Source organism: Tinamus guttatus, unplaced genomic scaffold (genome assembly GCF_059628265.1).
Source record: "Tinamus guttatus ecotype Peru unplaced genomic scaffold, ASM5962826v1 Tinamus_guttatus_pri_ptg000240l, whole genome shotgun sequence".
NCBI classification, from domain to species: Eukaryota; Metazoa; Chordata; class Aves; order Tinamiformes; family Tinamidae; genus Tinamus; species Tinamus guttatus.
Window position 1 is genome coordinate 9,426,915 of NW_028288774.1, and position 17,645 is coordinate 9,444,559.

The window sequence follows — 17,645 nt, forward strand, 5'->3', positions numbered from 1 at the left end:
TCAGGACCATTCCAGGTCCAAGGAATCCCAATACCAAAGGCACATGGGAATAGGGCACAACCACAATAACAGGAAGCCCCTGTATCTTGTGCAGCTGCAGAGAGGAAGCCATGAGGTAGAAAGAGTAGGCAAAGCAGCAGGGGGACAGGAGCCAGACTCACCGGGATGTGATGAGCTTAGTGGTGTTGAAGACAGAGTAGAGGAGGGGGAAGAAGCAGATGACAGCAGGGGAGTCGTTCTGGCTGTGGAGGGTGCAGAGGACACAGTTGGCAGCGTCTCTGTAGAAACACTGGTTGTGGAGGGAGAGGCCGTGGACGTTAGTGTGGTAGGTGTGGGCTTTGGCCTAGTTGTTGTGGGAGCCTTGGTGGAGACTGTGGAGCGGGTGGCCAATGGCACGTGGGTGCTGAGCGGTGTGCTGGAGGCCGAGGTGCTGCGTGGGGTGCTGGGGACCTGAGTTGTCGTTGTCAGCGGCACTTCGGGGCTCGTTGCTGTGGACACGGAGGTCTTGGAGGTGCTGGCCGTGGATGTGGCTGTTGTGGTTCTCTCTGTGGTCACAGTTGGCACCGTTGTCTTTTTGTGGGTGACAGCTGCTGGGAGAAAAATGCACCGTGACTGACAGCAGTGGGCTACGAAGGGTAAGCAACGCAAAGTGAACACCTGACCCTGCCCTAAGCTCTCCTTGAAGGCTGATAATATAGAAGATAGGAAGTAACAGAGGGAGCCATGGGACTACGCCAGGGACACTGTGCTTATCCCTCCTCCTCTTTTCCTGAAATGAAGGGCAGGGACAGGGCTTGAAGAATGCTCACGAACAAGGGAGCTTCTGCATGTTCTTGGTACTAACGAGCATGGAGGAAGAGCCTTTAGGGAAGTGTGTGATTCTCTCTATGTAGCATGAGGAGGGTACAATCACTGGTGCCACACTGTGTGTTGAAAGCTATCTGGCAGAAGCCTGGCACCAAGAGAAGACTCTGAAGTCTTGAGAGGAGAAGACTTACTCTATGGCTATATAACAACCGGGTTCAGGACCATTCCAGGTCCAAGAACTCCTCTACAAAAGACACAGGGGAATGCAGTACAGACGCACTACAAAGAAGCCCCTGTGGCATGTGCTGCTGGGGAGAGGGGAGGGCAAGGTGGAAAGAGCAGGCAGAGCAGCAGGGGGACAGGAGCCAGACTTACCCGGCTGTGATGGGCTTAGTGGTGTTGAAGACAAAGTAGAGGAGGGGGAAGAAGCAGATGATGGCAGGGGAGTTGTTCTGGCTGTGGAGGGTGCAGAGGACACAGTTGGCAGCGTCTCTGTAGAAACACTGGTCGTGGAGGGAGAGGCTGTGGATGATAGCGTGGTAGGTGTGGGTTTTGGCCTAGTTGTCGTGGGAAACTTGGTGGAGACTGTGGAGCGGGGGGCCAATGGCGCGTGGGTGCTGAGCGGTGTGCTGGAGGCCGAGGTGCTGCGTGGGGTGCTGGGGACCAGAGTTGTTGTCAGCGGCACTTCGGGGCTTGTTGCTGTGGACGCAGAGGTCTTGGAGGTGCTGGCGGTGGATGTGGCTGTTGTGGTTCTCTCTGTGGTCACAGGTGGCACCGTTGTCTTTTTGTGGGTGACAGCTGTTGGGAGGAAAATGCACCATGACTGACAGTGATAGGGTGAGAGGCAGAAGAAAAGTGAAGTGATCGGTTGACTTGACAGCAATCCCTGCTCAAGAGCAGTGACAAGAAAGGCAGGATTGGGTCCCTCCAAGTTTGAGGAGGCATAAAAGGATCCATGGTGAAATGCCAGGGACTCTGTGCCTACCCGTCCTCCTCCTCTCCTGAAATACTCAGGCACTGAGACTAGACTGGGAAGATGCCCACCAACAAGTGAGCTTGCTCTTTCTAGAGTGCCTGAGCAAGGAAGAAGAGCCTCTAGGGAAGTGTGTGAATTCCTCTAAGTGGCATGGGGAAGGTACTGTCCCTGGTTCCACGCTGAACATTGAAGGCTCTCTGTCACAGGCCTGGCACCCAGAAAAAGACCCTGACATGTGGAGGGCAGTTGCCGCAGCCAACAGCAAGAGCTGGGTTCAGGTTCCTTCCAGGTCCAAATAGTACCTACATCAAAGGTCTGGAGTCTGGAGCACTGCCCCTCTACGGAGAAGCCTGTCCTGGATGCGCTGCTGGGAAGAGGAAGGGGTGAGGTGGAAAGAGCAGGCAGAACAGCAGGAGGACAGGAGTCAGACTTACTGGGATGTGATGGGCTCGGTGATGTTGAGGACAGAGTTGAGGATGGAGAAGATGACGATGGCAGGGGGCTTGTTTTGGCTGTGGTGGTTGCAGAGGACACAGCTGGCAGCGTCTCTGTAGAAACTCTGGTTGTGGAGGGAGAGGCTGTGGACGTTAGCGTGGTAGGTGTGGACTTTGGCCTAGTTGTTGTAGGAAACTTGGTGGAGACTGTGGAGGGGGCGGCAAATGGCGCGTGGGTGCTGAGCGGTGTGCTGGAGGCCGAGGTGCTGCGTGGGGTGCTGGGGACCGGAGTTGTTGTTGTCAGCAGCACTTTGGGGCTTGTTGCTGTGGACACAGAGGTCTTGGAGGTGGTGGATGTGGCTGGAGTGGTTTTCCACGTGGTCACAGGTGGCACAGCTGTTTCTTTGTGGGTTGTGGCTGCTGGGAGGAAAATGCAGCATGACTGACAATGTTAGGGCAGATGTGCCCTAACTTTTGCCCTCACTAGGGCAAGTGAGGCATTTGGTTCACCTAACAGCAATCTCCCTGTGGGGGTAGTGGCAAGAAAGGCAGAATTGGGCCCCTTTGAATCTTTAGAGAAAAAAATGTAGGCTTGAGGCCCTCAGTATCTCCCATCCCTTTTTTTTTTTTTTTTTCCTCCCCAGAGAAGTGAGAAATCCATTTTAGCTGAATAGGTACACCCCCATATTCTTTTTCTTTCTGTGGGCCCCAAGTGCAACACTGGAATCTCCAATATTGTTTTTGCCAAAGGGATAGCAGATAGTATTTTATCAGCTTGTTCCAGACCCTGCTGGGAAGGGTCCTTTGGAGAGCTGAGACTATAGGACAGAGAGGCATAGGGCATGGAGGACTCTTAACTGTCTCTGAACCAGAGCACTCACCTGTTACTACTTTACTAGTTGGAGTCTTAGCTCTGGTTGGCTCCCTTGCTACAAAGAAAGGGATGAGAGAAAAGAATGGTTGAGTCCTGGGAAAAAGCCTAAGGAAAGCATGTTCTGGTACCTCCTCAAAGGAGGGTGCTCTTGTCGGCATCAAGAAGACCATGGGGAGCCCAACTGGTCTGAGTGTGAACAGTGTAGCTGGAGTGTGAATGTTCATCTGCCTGCCCACCCTCCACTACTGATTATTCCATAGCCTTGGTCAGCATATGGTACCCTTAGCTAGGGGACAGAGAGTTGGCTTTTCTCTTTTTTTTTTCTTTTTTTTTTTTTTTTAGATAGTGCTTTTTAAGGGTGTATCAAGACTGGGGCATCCTTTGGTCAAGCCCATGTCTGAGTCTATATCTCTTGCTTTTTATTTTCCAAAACAGCTCTCAACTTCCCAGAATGGTGCTGAGCTGGAAATAGGTGACTTTTCTCTCTCATGGCCTTCTCTTCCCTACCCTGGGGAAATGTCCTTATTCTAAGGATATTTACAAGGGGTGGGGATGGGGAGTTGGGTGTTAGCTAACCTCTAAGTGTGAGGGCAGGAGCTGGCAGGGGTCTTTATCCCAAAAAAGGTTTATGTCTCCGGACAAACCTCTGAAGGGTCAAGAGCAGAGGACACAGTTAGGGACAATGTGCTGGTTGGGTCCGAACCCTTCCAGGTCCAAGGAGTCCCAATACCAAAGGCACAGGGGAAAAAGAGAACAACTACAATAACAAAAAGCCCCTGCGGCATGTGCTGCAGGGAAGAGCAGGACATGAGCTGGAAAAAGCAGGGAACACAGCAGGAGGAAAGGAGACAGACTCACCGGGATGTGATGGGCTTAGTGATGTTGAGGACAGAGTAGAGGATGGAGAAGAAGCAGACGTTGACAGGGGGCTCGTTTTGATTGTGGTGGTTGCAGAGGACACAGCTGGCAGCGTCTCTGTAGAAACACTGGTTGTGGAGGGAGAGGCTGTGGACGCTAGCGTGGTAGGTGTGGGCTTTGGCCTAGTTGTTGTGGGAGCCTTGGTGGAGACTGTGGAGGGGGCGGCAAATGGCGCGTGGGTGCTGAGCGGTGTGCTGGAGGCCGAGGTGCTGCGTGGGGTGCTGGGGACCAGAGTTGTTGTTGTCAGCAGCACTTCGGGGCTCGTTGCTGTGGACACAGAGATCTTGGAGGTCCTGGAGGTGGATGTGGCTGGGGTGGTTTTCCAGGTGACTGTGTGTGGCACACTTGCCTTTTCATAGGTGACAGCTGCTGGGAAAGATGTGCACGTAAGGCAAGCAGTTGACCCTGCACTAAGCCCTCACTGAGGGGCCATGACAAGAAAGGTGGAAATGGGGCCTTCTGAGTCTTGGGAGGCACAGAAGGGAAAAAAAGGGCAATGTTTGGAGCCATATCACTTCCTGTCCTTCCTCATCTTCCTCCCCTTTTCCTGAAATGCAGGGCAGTGACTGGACCTGGAGGATGTCCACCAAGTGAGCTCCTTTTACCTCTTCCTGAAGCATCTGAGCAAGGGATGTATGTGACTTCCTCCAAGTAGCATGTGGAGAGTACAGTCTGCCCACCCCAGGGAGGGTGAGGAAACCCCATGACATCAACAAGGTAGGCACTGGCATATAGCATGCACGAGTCTTACCACCCTCCCATCTGTAGCACTTACCTATTTGGGACTCCTTGTTGTTAAGCCTGGTTTGGGCTTCTTGCAAAGAGGCCAAGGAGGGGTAATAATGGTTGATATGATATTTGAGAAGGTAAGCAGCTTCTCAAATCTCAACCATGTGGCGACTTGTAGGCATAGTAGAAAGTTATCCTCTCTCAGAGGAAACTCGGGTTGGCACAAGAATACTTGTATGCAGGCACCCCAGCAGTACCAGGTAGGAGAGATGTGGACTGGGGGAAGGCCCACTCCTGCCCTCCCTTCCCATAGTCAACTTCCCAGCACTGTGTACCAGGTGCTGCCCTCAGTTATGAGCCCAAGCAAAACAGGTTGTGATATTCCTTCCATGGAGGCTGTCCTTGGTATATGGAGAGCTTGAGACTCTAAGGCTTAATTTCCTTTCTTTGCAAACGGGGTTTATATTTTTGGCTGAAGTGGTTGCAATGGCTAGGGGGAACACTTACTCTGTTGTATTTGATTTTTCAAGATGCTATGCCACTTGGTGGAATAAACAGATCTTCTCCATATGCAAAGGAGTGGTATTTGTGGGTATGGTATATAAGAGAAATATTAAGATTGTATTTGGGCATTAGATGCTGACTCCATTGGCAAGACAAGGAAATTTCCATTTTTATATTACTCGTTTAGTCATCCATATCTTTTCCAATATATTTGCAATTTTAAGACAACTAGTAAGAATAACTTTTTTTCTTAACAGAAATCCATTGAATCCATGTATGTTCCTCCTGATATACCTACTCAGTAGATATAAAAAGGTGATATTTACCTAGTGTTGTTAACTTCGGTTTGGTGAAAGTTGTGACATGAGAGGTAGCATGAGTGGGTACTGATGTGGTTGTTTCTCTTCTGATAGTGGTCGTGATGGGCAGTGTGGTAAACTTTGCTTTTTCTGTCTCTGTTGATGGAATGGTTGATGAGGCAGTAGATGTAGGCTGCAGTTTCGTGGTCATGGCTCTCTCTGTTGAGGGAGTTACAGAAGGCGTAGCAATTTCTGTGGTCACAGCTGGTGTGACAAAAACTGATGTTGTCTGTTCTTTTGGGATAGGGAATATAATGTGAGTAATCAATTTATTTACTAATTAAAAACAATTAAAATTATATAGAAGCTATATGTACTCCAAGGACTCAATTTTCATCCTTAATATTTTAACATGTGTAATTATTTGTATATTCTCATAATCCTATCAAGTCTTTTTTATACTCATATTTATTTCCTCATATCTTATGGATCCTCTTATCTTACTTCTTACATTCTTTATCTTGTGCTAGATTATATAAAACTTTTACAAGAAGCTAGTTTCGTTATCACTCATTCACTGAAGTCTTTATAGTCTACTCCCAGGGAGCAACTTCACCGCCTATTCTTATGTTCTGAATTGGCTACAGTTTCTTCTTTTAATTTGCTATTTTAAGGCCAAATGAGACCATGCCAATCATCTGGTCCAATGACAGCCTTTGAAGCTATGTTCTGACTGCTGTAGAACCATTTTTTTTAGCACCACTTTCCCTGATGGCCTGGCCCCAGGATGGCTTATTAGTTGAAGTGTATGTCAGTGTGAAGTCCCATATGTGAGTCTACACAAGCCATCAAAATTATAAGGCAGAAATCATTTGTCCAATCCGTTGCTGAGAGCAACACCGACTTCACACAAAGATCCAGTCCAGTGTTTCTGAAGCCTAGATTCCTGACACGGACATCTATGCCAGGCCTTAAAGCCTGCTTAAGTCATCCCGTGTTAATAGCTTGAGTGTCATTTGAAAATGACTGTGCTAGTGAGCTGGTCATGGATGTAGCACATGTATGGGGCTGAGGCTGAGCTCATAAAACCAAATGGGGCTGAACTGGCTTCTTGTTTATAGAGCTCATAATATATTTCCACAGAGGTAAGAATCACACAGATAAATTTTGGTTGTATTTTTAACCTATTGTCTTTTCACATACCTTTCACCTCCACTTCAAAAATGTTCCTGGTTTACCCCCTCCCTTCCCAGCCTCCTACAAACCTGTCTGTGGAAGCATGCTTTGCTCATTTCATGATCCACCGTCTTGCTCTTGGATGTTAAACTAGCTTGAATTGTTCTCCTGGTAGACTAATTTCTTAACTGTGCATAGAATGGGTTTAATATTTATTTTAGTCAATAAAACGAACAACCTACCTGTTGTTGACTTTGTTGTAACAAGCGGTAATGCTGATGAAGTTCTTGTAATAGTGATTTTTGAAGTTATTGTTGGAATAGTGGTTTCTGTTGATATAATAGCTGCAGAAGTAGTTGGTGCTGTTGGCAAGGTAGTCATTGATGTTGGGACTGAAGTAGAGCCTGTTGTTACTTCAGGCTGCACTGTTTTCACTAAGGGAAGAGAAAAATCAAAATCCAAGGCTAGGAAATAATTCTTAAAAATCCACTAAAATATGCTATGTAAATTTAAAAATATTTTTGGAGGTATTAGCACTATCTTTATTAATAATAATTTGTAATAACTATCTTCATTTTAAAAGAAAAAATTGGAGAATTTATTTACATATCCCTTCTGCTATGATTTTCAGGCAATACATTGAACATGGACTCTAACAGAAGCTTTTAAAAATATTTTCATCCCTTGAAAGTAAATTTTTAATGTGCATTTGTGCATATTAAGAGAGATGGATTTGTGTACTTAGCATTTTATAATTCAGGCAGCTTACTATTTTTTTTTCCCCAGTCCATTATAAAAATACCATTTCTCAGTGAAATTAATAGAATTCTTAATAAATCTAAGATCATATATATGTATGTATATGTATGTATGTATATAGTTTCTTTTCCTGGAATTCGGGCTACTGAGGCTTGATATGCTTCATAAGTTTCCATGAACACCTTCTTAAAATGTCAAAAGTGTTATGTTGCTAGACACCACTATGAACTGTGCTTATTTTGGCGGGATTTCGTATGCCAAGAAGAGACAGAAGTCCTTATCCACTATTAGAGATATTTGCTTACTGACATATGGAAGTGCCTAAATATAGTAAAAAATATATTGTTTTCTCCAGAGTTTTCTTTCACAATTTAAGATAACTATTATATTTCTGGGAAAAAAAAATGTGATAATTATGATGCTGTGTTATTTTTTATTATTGCACATTATGAATATGAAACTGGTGAAGTTGTTATATCAAGCCAGAAAGAGGATATGCTTACCTCAGAAGCTTGTATTAGGACAACTATCAGTGCTTAAGCGCTGATTTAGTTACTGACTTATACTAACCTGTTGAAGGTGAAGATGTTTCAGGTGCAGCAGTAGTAGTCGTTTCCTCTCCTGTTGTTTAGAGGTAGAAGAGATTAAATGTATGAATTAAAACATACTAAGAACATCCCATATATAGCAAATTTCATACCAGAAGATATATAAACTGCATTCAAAGTATTGTGTTAATTATCTAAATATTCCTGAAAATGCTTGCTGTTATATTAGTGTTAAACTTTACATCAAAAGAATTAAGCAGTGATAAATCAATGCACCTTGTAATAATCAAGAACGCGTTTTTGCTGCTTTTGTTATGATTTTCATGTTTAAAGGCAGCTTCACTTTTCAGGGATAGTGGAAACGTATTTCCTGTATATAAATGAGGTCACTAACTGTCCTGGGACATAGGTTAGAATTGTGTAACATAAGAAAAAAAAAAAAAAGACCTTAATCAGCCAGGTTTTCATAGCAGTACATTGTATGATAATAAATCATATGATAAAATAATAAAAATATATATCTTTAAAAGATAATTGCTACATAGAGTTCAATAGCTAGATCCTTTTCCAGATGTTCTTTTTGTTTAAGCAAGATGCTGAATGTATCTGAGATATACATCTCTGCTGGGATGGCTTGTCATGCAGATCAGAACATCAGTATACTTTCAGGAACACCCAAGCTTTGAGAAGTACAGACATTTACATTGAAAACAATTTTTTATCTTGCTAAATTATTCAGGATGGTCCAACTCCTGTGTTTTAGAACTCTCTAGTCTAGTCTAGCCTTTTTAAAAAAATCAGTTATTTTCATACCATTGTTTATTAACTGAAGTTTACACAGTAGAAGTACAGCAACAAGTTTATTTCAAAGGAGAATTATTCCTGGATTAATCCAAATATATTAGGGAAATTATCCTTCTTAATAATAATAAAAAAGTTTTAGTAGTATTTTCTAGTTACTGTAGAGAAAGGGAGTGAGTATATCGGTCTCTACTTACCACATGGCATGCACTGTCCCTTCTCGTGGTCAAAGTATTCATCATGAGAGCAGTTGTAACAGCCTAAATAGGAGGATCATTTTCTTTTACATTTTTCAGAGAACAGCATTTCCAATGTATCATTTATCATTTAACTACTTTTACTTCTGTTATTAAAAATTGTATTGATTTTAACATCATATATTTAGGTGAGCACTTCCAGTTTCATCCTCTGAAGAAGAGTCAGCATACATATTAACTTTTTTGTTTTCTTCAGTTATATTCACTGTCTAATAAACCATTATCTCTCCTTCCACATATTTTCTTACCTAGTACAGCATATACCTTGAATGGTACTAATAGGGGATTCTTCTTCCAGTTAAGCTGAGTTTAATGCAAAGCTAGATGCAATACAGGTACTGTATCAATTGCATTTTAGCACTGCAATAGGAAAAATTAGTAAAAACTGTCTTAAAGATGACATTAACTAGAACACTATTATCTAACCTATGGCTGATCAATCTATGGCTGAGTAAAACAAAAGCAGTAAAAATAATTATCTTACTATTTCCTGGTTTACAACAGTATAAATTATTACCTTCAATGTTGACGTATTTGTAGTTTTGATTTGGACAGTTACATGGCCTGTAGTGCCAGGTGCAGTTGTCACTGCTGTAGTCATAAGAATAAGAATCCACACTTCCTGATTTTGTATGTGAATTGTAGTAGTCACAATAGACAGCTGAAATAGACAGCAAAACAGAAGAGAACTTTACATTTTTCAATTACTGGAATGCTTTTTCAAAGGTTTAAGAACAGCGACGACAAAATTAATAGTGTTTGAACCAAAAATTTTATCACTGAAACAATCACTTATGATGCAAATTGAAATTTATGTTCTAGTGATCTGAATCTAAACCTTTTGCAAGTGTACTGTGCAGATATTTCTATATTTTTTATACTTTTTTTTCCTAATGCATAATACAGTGACATATTGAAATCATCAAAGGTAAAAACTCCCAATATTGACTTACAACATTCTAATCCTTTCTATTCCCCATATGTTCTGGAACACACTGTTATTTTTTCCTGTTTTAAAATTCTGGACAACACAGCTGTCTCTATTTCCTTGAAATCCTTAGAGAAAGTGATTTCATTATAACTAAAACAAATACACACACATTTTCCACAGCTTCCTGTTCCTCCTGATGACAGTGACTTGTTCACTCTACAGCAAAAGCAGAAGTACATTGCCTTCCATGACTGCTTTTTTCCTTATTGCTCCACGAAAAAGAAAATCATACTTTGATTAATTTATTGCTATTGAAAAGTGAAAATTCAAAACCCTGTTGACAAAAGTCACCTATTTATTCATACAGAAAATGCAACTTTGGAGGTACTTTTGTGAGTAATTCCCTATATTGCTGTATTAATATACTCATTTTAATAGTAACTGTTTCTTGTGTTTTAACCTAGCAAAAATCACACTAAAAGCAAAAAGCTATGAATATAGATCACGTTAAACTTTAATGTTTAAAAACAGCTTGGAGAAACTTACGGCAGAACTCCGGTGTCCTCCAGTCAATGCAGAGGCCTTTATCTAAGCATGCCATGGCATACACCGCAATGGCATCACACATGCACTCACAATCTCCTCCAATGTCACAACCACAAGAGTCTCGGACACAGGCCTCATAATAGGGTATACGGTTTACCTGTGTGGAAAATTTAGTAGTGAAAATTCTAGTATTGTTTAGATTCTGTCTATTTGTTAAGAAAGTGTTCTTCCCAAGTTAAACAAAACCTCTTAATTCAGGGGAAAGAGAAGTGCACTTGTTGCATTAAGTGAGTGCAGACAGTATTTCCTCTAAACACTAAAACAGTCCTAATTTAGACAACTATTTTAGTAGGAACATAGGTCCCTGAAAACTAACAGTAGAAGCTGCTGGGATTTTGATAGATATAAATTTCTAACTCCATACTGATCTTGAACACGTTGTGTATAATCAGCTAAAGAAACCCACATTCATTCTGGCATAAACGTGCAAGTTCATCAGCAGTACATCCTCCACAGATATGCATAACCACTGCAGATTTACTCATATTTCTCTCTTGTGTTCACTTCTGGAAAGATGAGAATTTCCTTCAGAAAACCTGGTTCTCATGAACCTTGTGGTATTTTCATCAAGAGAGTAACTTGAAAAAATTAAGGACTCATGATATCATATTCTTGGACTGCTTTCCTGCATCTTTTAAATAATGCTGTTCATTTACTACTGAGACCTTTTTTTTTTTTTTCCTCCAACAAAGCCTAAATGTTTTTGGAAAGAATAAACAGTGCATTAATCAGTTAGGCATCATCAATGGACTCTGATTTTTCATACTGAAGTCTTCCTTTTTTCATGTCTCTCTAATATTTTAATTATTCAGTTAATGCTAAACTTAGCTTTTGAGTTAACAATGTGTGAGTGAAGTACCAATAAGGAAGTATTACAATTAATGAGAGCCAGAATGCATTTTGCTTAAGTATTACTAAAATATTTTGGGGAAGAGAAAATCAAAACACTGAATTGTGAGCAAATACTGTTTGTCAGACTGTAGATTATGCAGAAAGCCAAAGCATTTCTTACCTTATTGTGGCAGGCAGAAAAAACTTGGCTGTTAATGATGGAACATGTCCTTTCTGCCCAGGCTTTACGGTAAGGGTTCTTGCTACAGGGGTCCACCACAAAGTATACATCCCCACAGAGTGGATTTTCTTTCCAAGAATTGACAAACTCCAATTCATTTGATGCTACATACTTGCTTCGGGTTTCAAAATCATCTTTCATATTGCCATTGTAGTTCCCACACAAACCACAGATAGTTTCCTAAATGGAATGAAGGCATTAATGACAGTTGAGTGAGTTACAACCACTTGCCTTGTCTTCCCTTTTTTTGTTATTGTTTCTTGTATTTTAGTAGTAAATGTAACCTATAAATATTCTCATGTGTTGGTAAAGTCTATGCATGAAGTCCTGTTTATCAGTAAGTGGATGAATGTGTTTTTCCTCTCAAGTATAATCTGTCATAATTTAGAGACAAAATACAACCAAAATGCTGCTGTTATATACAGAACAAGTTCTTAGCCCAAAGATTCCTCTTTTGTAGTAGGGGAATCACTCAGTAACCAGTCTCCATAGAAAACCTCAGCTGTTTTGGAGATAATGGTGAGCAAAAAATTAATTACAAGGGGCTTCTCTGAAAAACTTTACAATTATAGACAGCTGAGACAAGTGTAACCAAATGTGCACTTCAATCTCAATTGAGAAATTTACTGAGGAAGTTATTCTTCAGTACCTGTGTTTCTCTGGAGATCTTGATGAAAAAGTTCATGTGCTTGTTCCAGATAAGGGTCATGTTGTATTTTCCTGGGATAACAATATCGAACATCAGGTGAAGGACATTTTTTTTCACTTTATATTGCACAAGAGGATTTTCCCCAGAAACAGAGAAGGTTTTATCTCGCAGTATGAATGTCAAGTTCTGTAAGAAAAAAATTCCAGATATTGCAGCTTATCAAGTTCTAGTGTTTTTCATACTGTTCCTGTAAGATTATTAAAGATGTGTATCACTACAGATTGTCTTGTCAGACCCTCTGATCTTATGGTAGCCAGATGGTGCAGTGTAAGGTATTGTCAGTGGTGACATATTTCTTACAGGACAATTGAGTTTCTTCCGGTTGACATCCTATCTCAAAATAATTGGTTATTTTTAGTAATTCCTACTAACTCTAGGTTAAGCACATTAACTTCACTTACAAGGCACTGATTACAAGACAAGCTAAAATTTCTGGAAGTCGAGTAAACTTACCTAGCTTAAATGGCTATTCAGCTGAATAACAGTAGTATGAGGCTCTTACCCCAAGGAAAATGCTGATTGATCTGGAGCAGGTAACCCCTGATTTCCCACAGATGACATTCTCAGTAACAATTTTAAAGGAGGAAACAGGTTTATTAACACTGCAGCCATCCTAAAAAAGGAAAAAAAATTAACAGACTTTGCCTTAAGCTTTGCAAGTTAAAACAAGAAAACAAAGCTTAAGCATGCCACAATTGTGTTTCTGCCTTTCAGCATTGCATGTAATCTATTCTATATCCTCATTCTCTTGTGAAAGTTGACCTATCTGTGACTGTCTCAAAATTCAATGCTGTTTTTTAATGCAGAAGTTGTAGGATATCTTATGGCATTGTCAGCTGAAGAATTTTATTCATTTCAGAACCTGCATCTTTGTATAGAGAAATGAAAGAGTCAGTGGAGTATTATGTTTTAGTGGCATCAATTTTTTTGAAGATAACTGATGACTTATGATTTGGTATTCAAACTGACACCACTTTGCTAAAGACATACTTGGCAGGTACATAATGCATACTTACCAATAACTATTCAAACATGTTAGTAAATCTAAAATGCTTACAATCTCATGAAAAACATACATCTTGAAAAGTAAAAGCTTTTGAGCTTAAGTTCTGAAATAAACAAAAATTATTAAAATAAGTAAGCATACATAAAGACTCCAAGTGCTTTATTGAATATAGAGACTTCCTAGAGTATTTTCATCAATCATTTAAATACAACTATCTCTTGATTGCTGAGGTAATGTCAAAAGAAGCAGTAAGATGGACCTTACCATAGCTAGTATGTATTCACAGTTGCCGTCAAACACGAAGCGCTGCCCATCAAAGGTAGTAATGTGACCTTCTCCATAAAGATTACATGTTGAGGAACACCTGGATTTTTGAACACATTTCCATTTGCCTCTTGTGCAAGTGCTGGCAATGAGAAGAAAACCTTGCTCAGATTTCAAAGGCATGCCACTTTACTTATATGGATGCATTTTATAGGTAAGAAGAATTTAACTGACTTGTGTACACTCTGGCCAAGTTATTAATAATAAAGGAACCATACCAAAAAAGCTAGGGAGTACTGAGAAAATTAACACATGATAAAGAAGAAATATTAAGTCACTTTTTGCCTTTTTTTCCCCCATTAAAAATGGGAAGCTTATTTCTAGCTTTTTATTAGCTCTTATGATTAGATATCACTGTCCTATGTAGTTTGGGTGGTGGTAGTTTTTTAGTACAAGATTAGGAGCTGCAAAGTGAAGAGTTGTTAATATTTCTAAAAATGGAAACAGTATTTTGGGGAGGTATTTTTTATCTAGAGAAGGGAAAGAATCACAGAAGGTTGTGTCCTCATCCTTACTTCGATGTAGTTGTCAATAGTTGATGTAATATAGTTTACAGTTAAAGGCTTTCCTCAATGTCACCTTATTCCTGGATATGCAGATGGCAAAGAATATCCCTGAAGTCAGTATTGCTAACTAGAAGACCATGACCTTTTCATCTATGCATATACATTCAAGTATCATGCCTGTTTTTAATACTTCTGTGCTTTGTTGCTGTAGTTTAGCTGTTGCTGTTCCTGTTCTGCCAATTAAATGCTTTTGTTGTCCATTTGTGTAGTTTAGTGTAAGAGGATCAGCAATGGGCTCTTACCAGATCTCACATTCGGTTTGGATCTGCTCATCTTTTCCGTAAGCAAGACCACCATATTCACAGGGACACTCGTCAGCTGGTACACACCCGCCATCAAGATTCTCATACAGCCCATTAGTACAGACACAGCCTGATTCACACCTAGTAGGTACCTGATAAAGATCAACAAATTGCAAAGTGAAAAGAAATGAAGGAGATCATTTTATCATTTTATGTTGTATGTGACTAGTGTCAAGAGTCAATACGTGCTAAATTTTGACTTAAGTTTTATGATTTTACTAGTGCTAATATACTACTTAATTGTATTGGTTTCACTAAAGTTGCAAAATATACCTGTTGTGTGAGGTAGTAAACATACTTGAAATCTCTTTTGAAAATCTATCTTTCAATGTTATCAATTTCTTGGACAAATAGAGTGCAACTTTCCTTACATGAAGGAAGCCTATTACAATGTAATTCTTTCAATCAATTTCCTTAAAAGCATAAGAAAAGCCATAAACGGATAGACCAAAAGTTCCTCTAGCCTATATCTCACATTTCTTGTAACTGTAATTTGCAAGTATTTGGGAAAGAACAGAAAAAGAAGCGCATGGTTAATGTTCTATCAGTTTCCAGTGACACGTAGCTTATGGAGTACCTCAATCAGAGGTGAAAGTCATGGATTTGTATTCTATAAATTCACTTAATCACTTTCTGAAGGTTTATATATATTTTTAATCTCTATAGTCTGTGGAAAAAAATCTGGTAGTCTAACGATGTCATGTTAGGAAAAATAACTCCTTTCATTTTCCTAGGAGGAGCTGAATCCTAGACTTCTTGAGTTCAAGGCAACAACCAGAATATTCTTCCCCTCTCAGAGGGTTTATATCACAGAGCTGTGAAACTCACACATTCAATTCCAGTGGCTAACATTTGACAGGTAGGGGCACATGTAGCTCCATACTTGTTTTCTAAACTGTCAGAACATGATACATATTTCTTAGGAGCTTTGCAGCTTTCTAGAAAAAAAGGGAGAAAAAGAAACAGGTGATTGTGAAGTTGCAGTTTTATAATATAAAGGAAAAGAATATGGCTTAAAAGCAGAGAGACTCATACCTGCAGGATTTTGAGGTTTGCCAGTGCAACTTAGCCTCCCATTAACACAGTAGCTGGAGGGGGAAAAAAACAAGAAATTGTTTCAGTGCAATTCTCTCCTAAGAAAGAAGTTTTTAAGTTTTTGCATGATGACTTCATGTTTTTTACCACTGGAAGAGTTTCATCTACATTACTAGCTCGTCTGCATCCTCTCAAATGACACGTCATATGCATCTCTGTATTTTTTTACAATATGCAGTAACATCATTTTTGAAAGGGCCATCAACTGGTTTGTAGGTAGCCGTACATATGCTGTTGGCAAAATCTTTACTGTGATCTATCGGAAACAATCAGATTTTACCTAATAGTCTCAATCTTTTTCCTTAGCATTTCCAAGCTTAAAGCAACTCCTTTTCCCTTCCCTCCCCCCCCCCCAACGAAAACATTCCTTTAATAATGTTTGTATTTTAGGAAGGAGGAGAAAACATGTCAAAAAATAATTCTTTTTTATTAAAAGCAAAGCAGGCACATGAAGACACTTATTCTCCATTTCAGTTTTTTAATTGCTGAACTCGACAAACTTACCAGGTAATCCCACCAGTTATTGTTGACTGGTCAGGTAAAATGTATTTTCTATCTTCTAAATAGCAGGGACAATGAGATTTACGAACACATTCATTTTTGTGGTTCAAGTACGTTCCTTTAGGACAATGGCAGCCTTCAATGGGGATGTCAGTTGGATGACATTCCAGGGCTCGGTTGGAGAGAGATAAGCATGTCCTGTCACATGCCTGGGCGTTGTAGCTGAATGTCTGATTGCCAGTACAAGTAATAGCTGCAAAACAGGAAAAGAGTGTCTGTTAAACTTCATTTCCTTCTCCTCTTCTCTGTGAAAGACACTAGATTCAGAGTGATGTACTGCACACATTCTATCAATAGTTTCAGTGCTTATTCTATCCAGAGCTTCAATGCTCTTGCTGCTCTCCTTGAGGATGTGGAGCTGTAGTGAGAATATTGTAGAAAAGCGCTTAACAACCACCCTGTAGCTACTTGTGAGTTTTATAAGGGTTAAATCATCTTATTTTATAAAGGTTAAATCATCTTATGGCTTCTTCCTGTATCTTGGAATGCAATCATGCAGAAAGGAGCTTCACACAAATGCCAATGTGTTTTCATATAACTTTAAACAGTGCTACTGTCTAAATTGCCTAATAGCAAAATCACATTTGCAACCAGAGCCCTTCCTTGTCCTTTCTTATCCTGTGGCACACTTACCTGTTAGTTTCATTATTTAAATATCAAGTCCTGGAAGCATCCACATATTCATCTTAAAGCCTACGATCAATCTTTTTGATATAATCTTAAATGACAATACCTTTTTCAGCAGCCAAAATATAGCATCAATATAGTTTTTTTTTTTTTTTCCTTCAGTTTCAGGCATTGCAGTCTTGATCTCTGACAGAGTGTTTATGAGTTGCATATGTGCTATTCCATTTCTATTTTCCTCCTGTTTATGTTTATTATATTTTTTATTATTCTCAAGTACAGTTTAGGATACTGCTTTACTTTTTGAAGTGCTTTGTTGAGTTTTCACACATCTGTAAGGCCAGCAGCTTCTAGGAAATACGACTTATGTACCTGCTAGTACCTGCTAGGCTGACTGGAACAATGAGTAATTATCTTCTAATGACTAATATGTGGTTTTAGAATACGAATTCTCTTTCAACTTTGTCCTAGGTGTATCAAACATAAGAATTCTTTAAATGGAAATAGACAGACCTATATGCATGCATGCATGTGATGGCATATTTTCAGGACTTGGTTCTACTACTTACTGCAGTTGTCCATACTGTTTCTCCAGTTTTCAAGGATTAAACCCATGGAACTACATGTTCGTGCATATGATCCAAGAGCGGAACAAATATAGGGAAAGGTTTCTTCATAATTACAGGCTTGGTAGACACATCTCTGAAACCCAACACATGGAGAATACTTTGTTACTGGGGAGCAGACATCTGAAAGCGTTAAAAATA

The 17,645-nt window shown here is 40.2% G+C and overlaps 1 protein-coding gene across 1 annotated transcript in view; it reads right to left on the minus strand.

Moving 5' to 3' along the window:
• The window catches only part of MUC6 (mucin 6, oligomeric mucus/gel-forming), a 44,746-nt gene continuing 27,101 nt past the window's right edge, over positions 1-17,645 (minus strand). The window contains exons 16-28 of the mRNA XM_088525686.1: positions 17,448-17,580; positions 16,198-16,447; positions 15,634-15,686; positions 15,427-15,536; positions 14,539-14,690; positions 13,671-13,812; positions 12,903-13,013; positions 12,341-12,526; positions 11,632-11,871; positions 10,560-10,716; positions 9,600-9,743; positions 9,023-9,085; positions 1-587 (exon numbers count right to left, since the gene is read on the minus strand). Coding sequence (XP_088381812.1) covers positions 1-587; positions 9,023-9,085; positions 9,600-9,743; positions 10,560-10,716; positions 11,632-11,871; positions 12,341-12,526; positions 12,903-13,013; positions 13,671-13,812; positions 14,539-14,690; positions 15,427-15,536; positions 15,634-15,686; positions 16,198-16,447; positions 17,448-17,580 — 2,328 coding nt within the window. The remainder of the gene's footprint in view (positions 588-9,022; positions 9,086-9,599; positions 9,744-10,559; positions 10,717-11,631; positions 11,872-12,340; positions 12,527-12,902; positions 13,014-13,670; positions 13,813-14,538; positions 14,691-15,426; positions 15,537-15,633; positions 15,687-16,197; positions 16,448-17,447; positions 17,581-17,645) is intronic.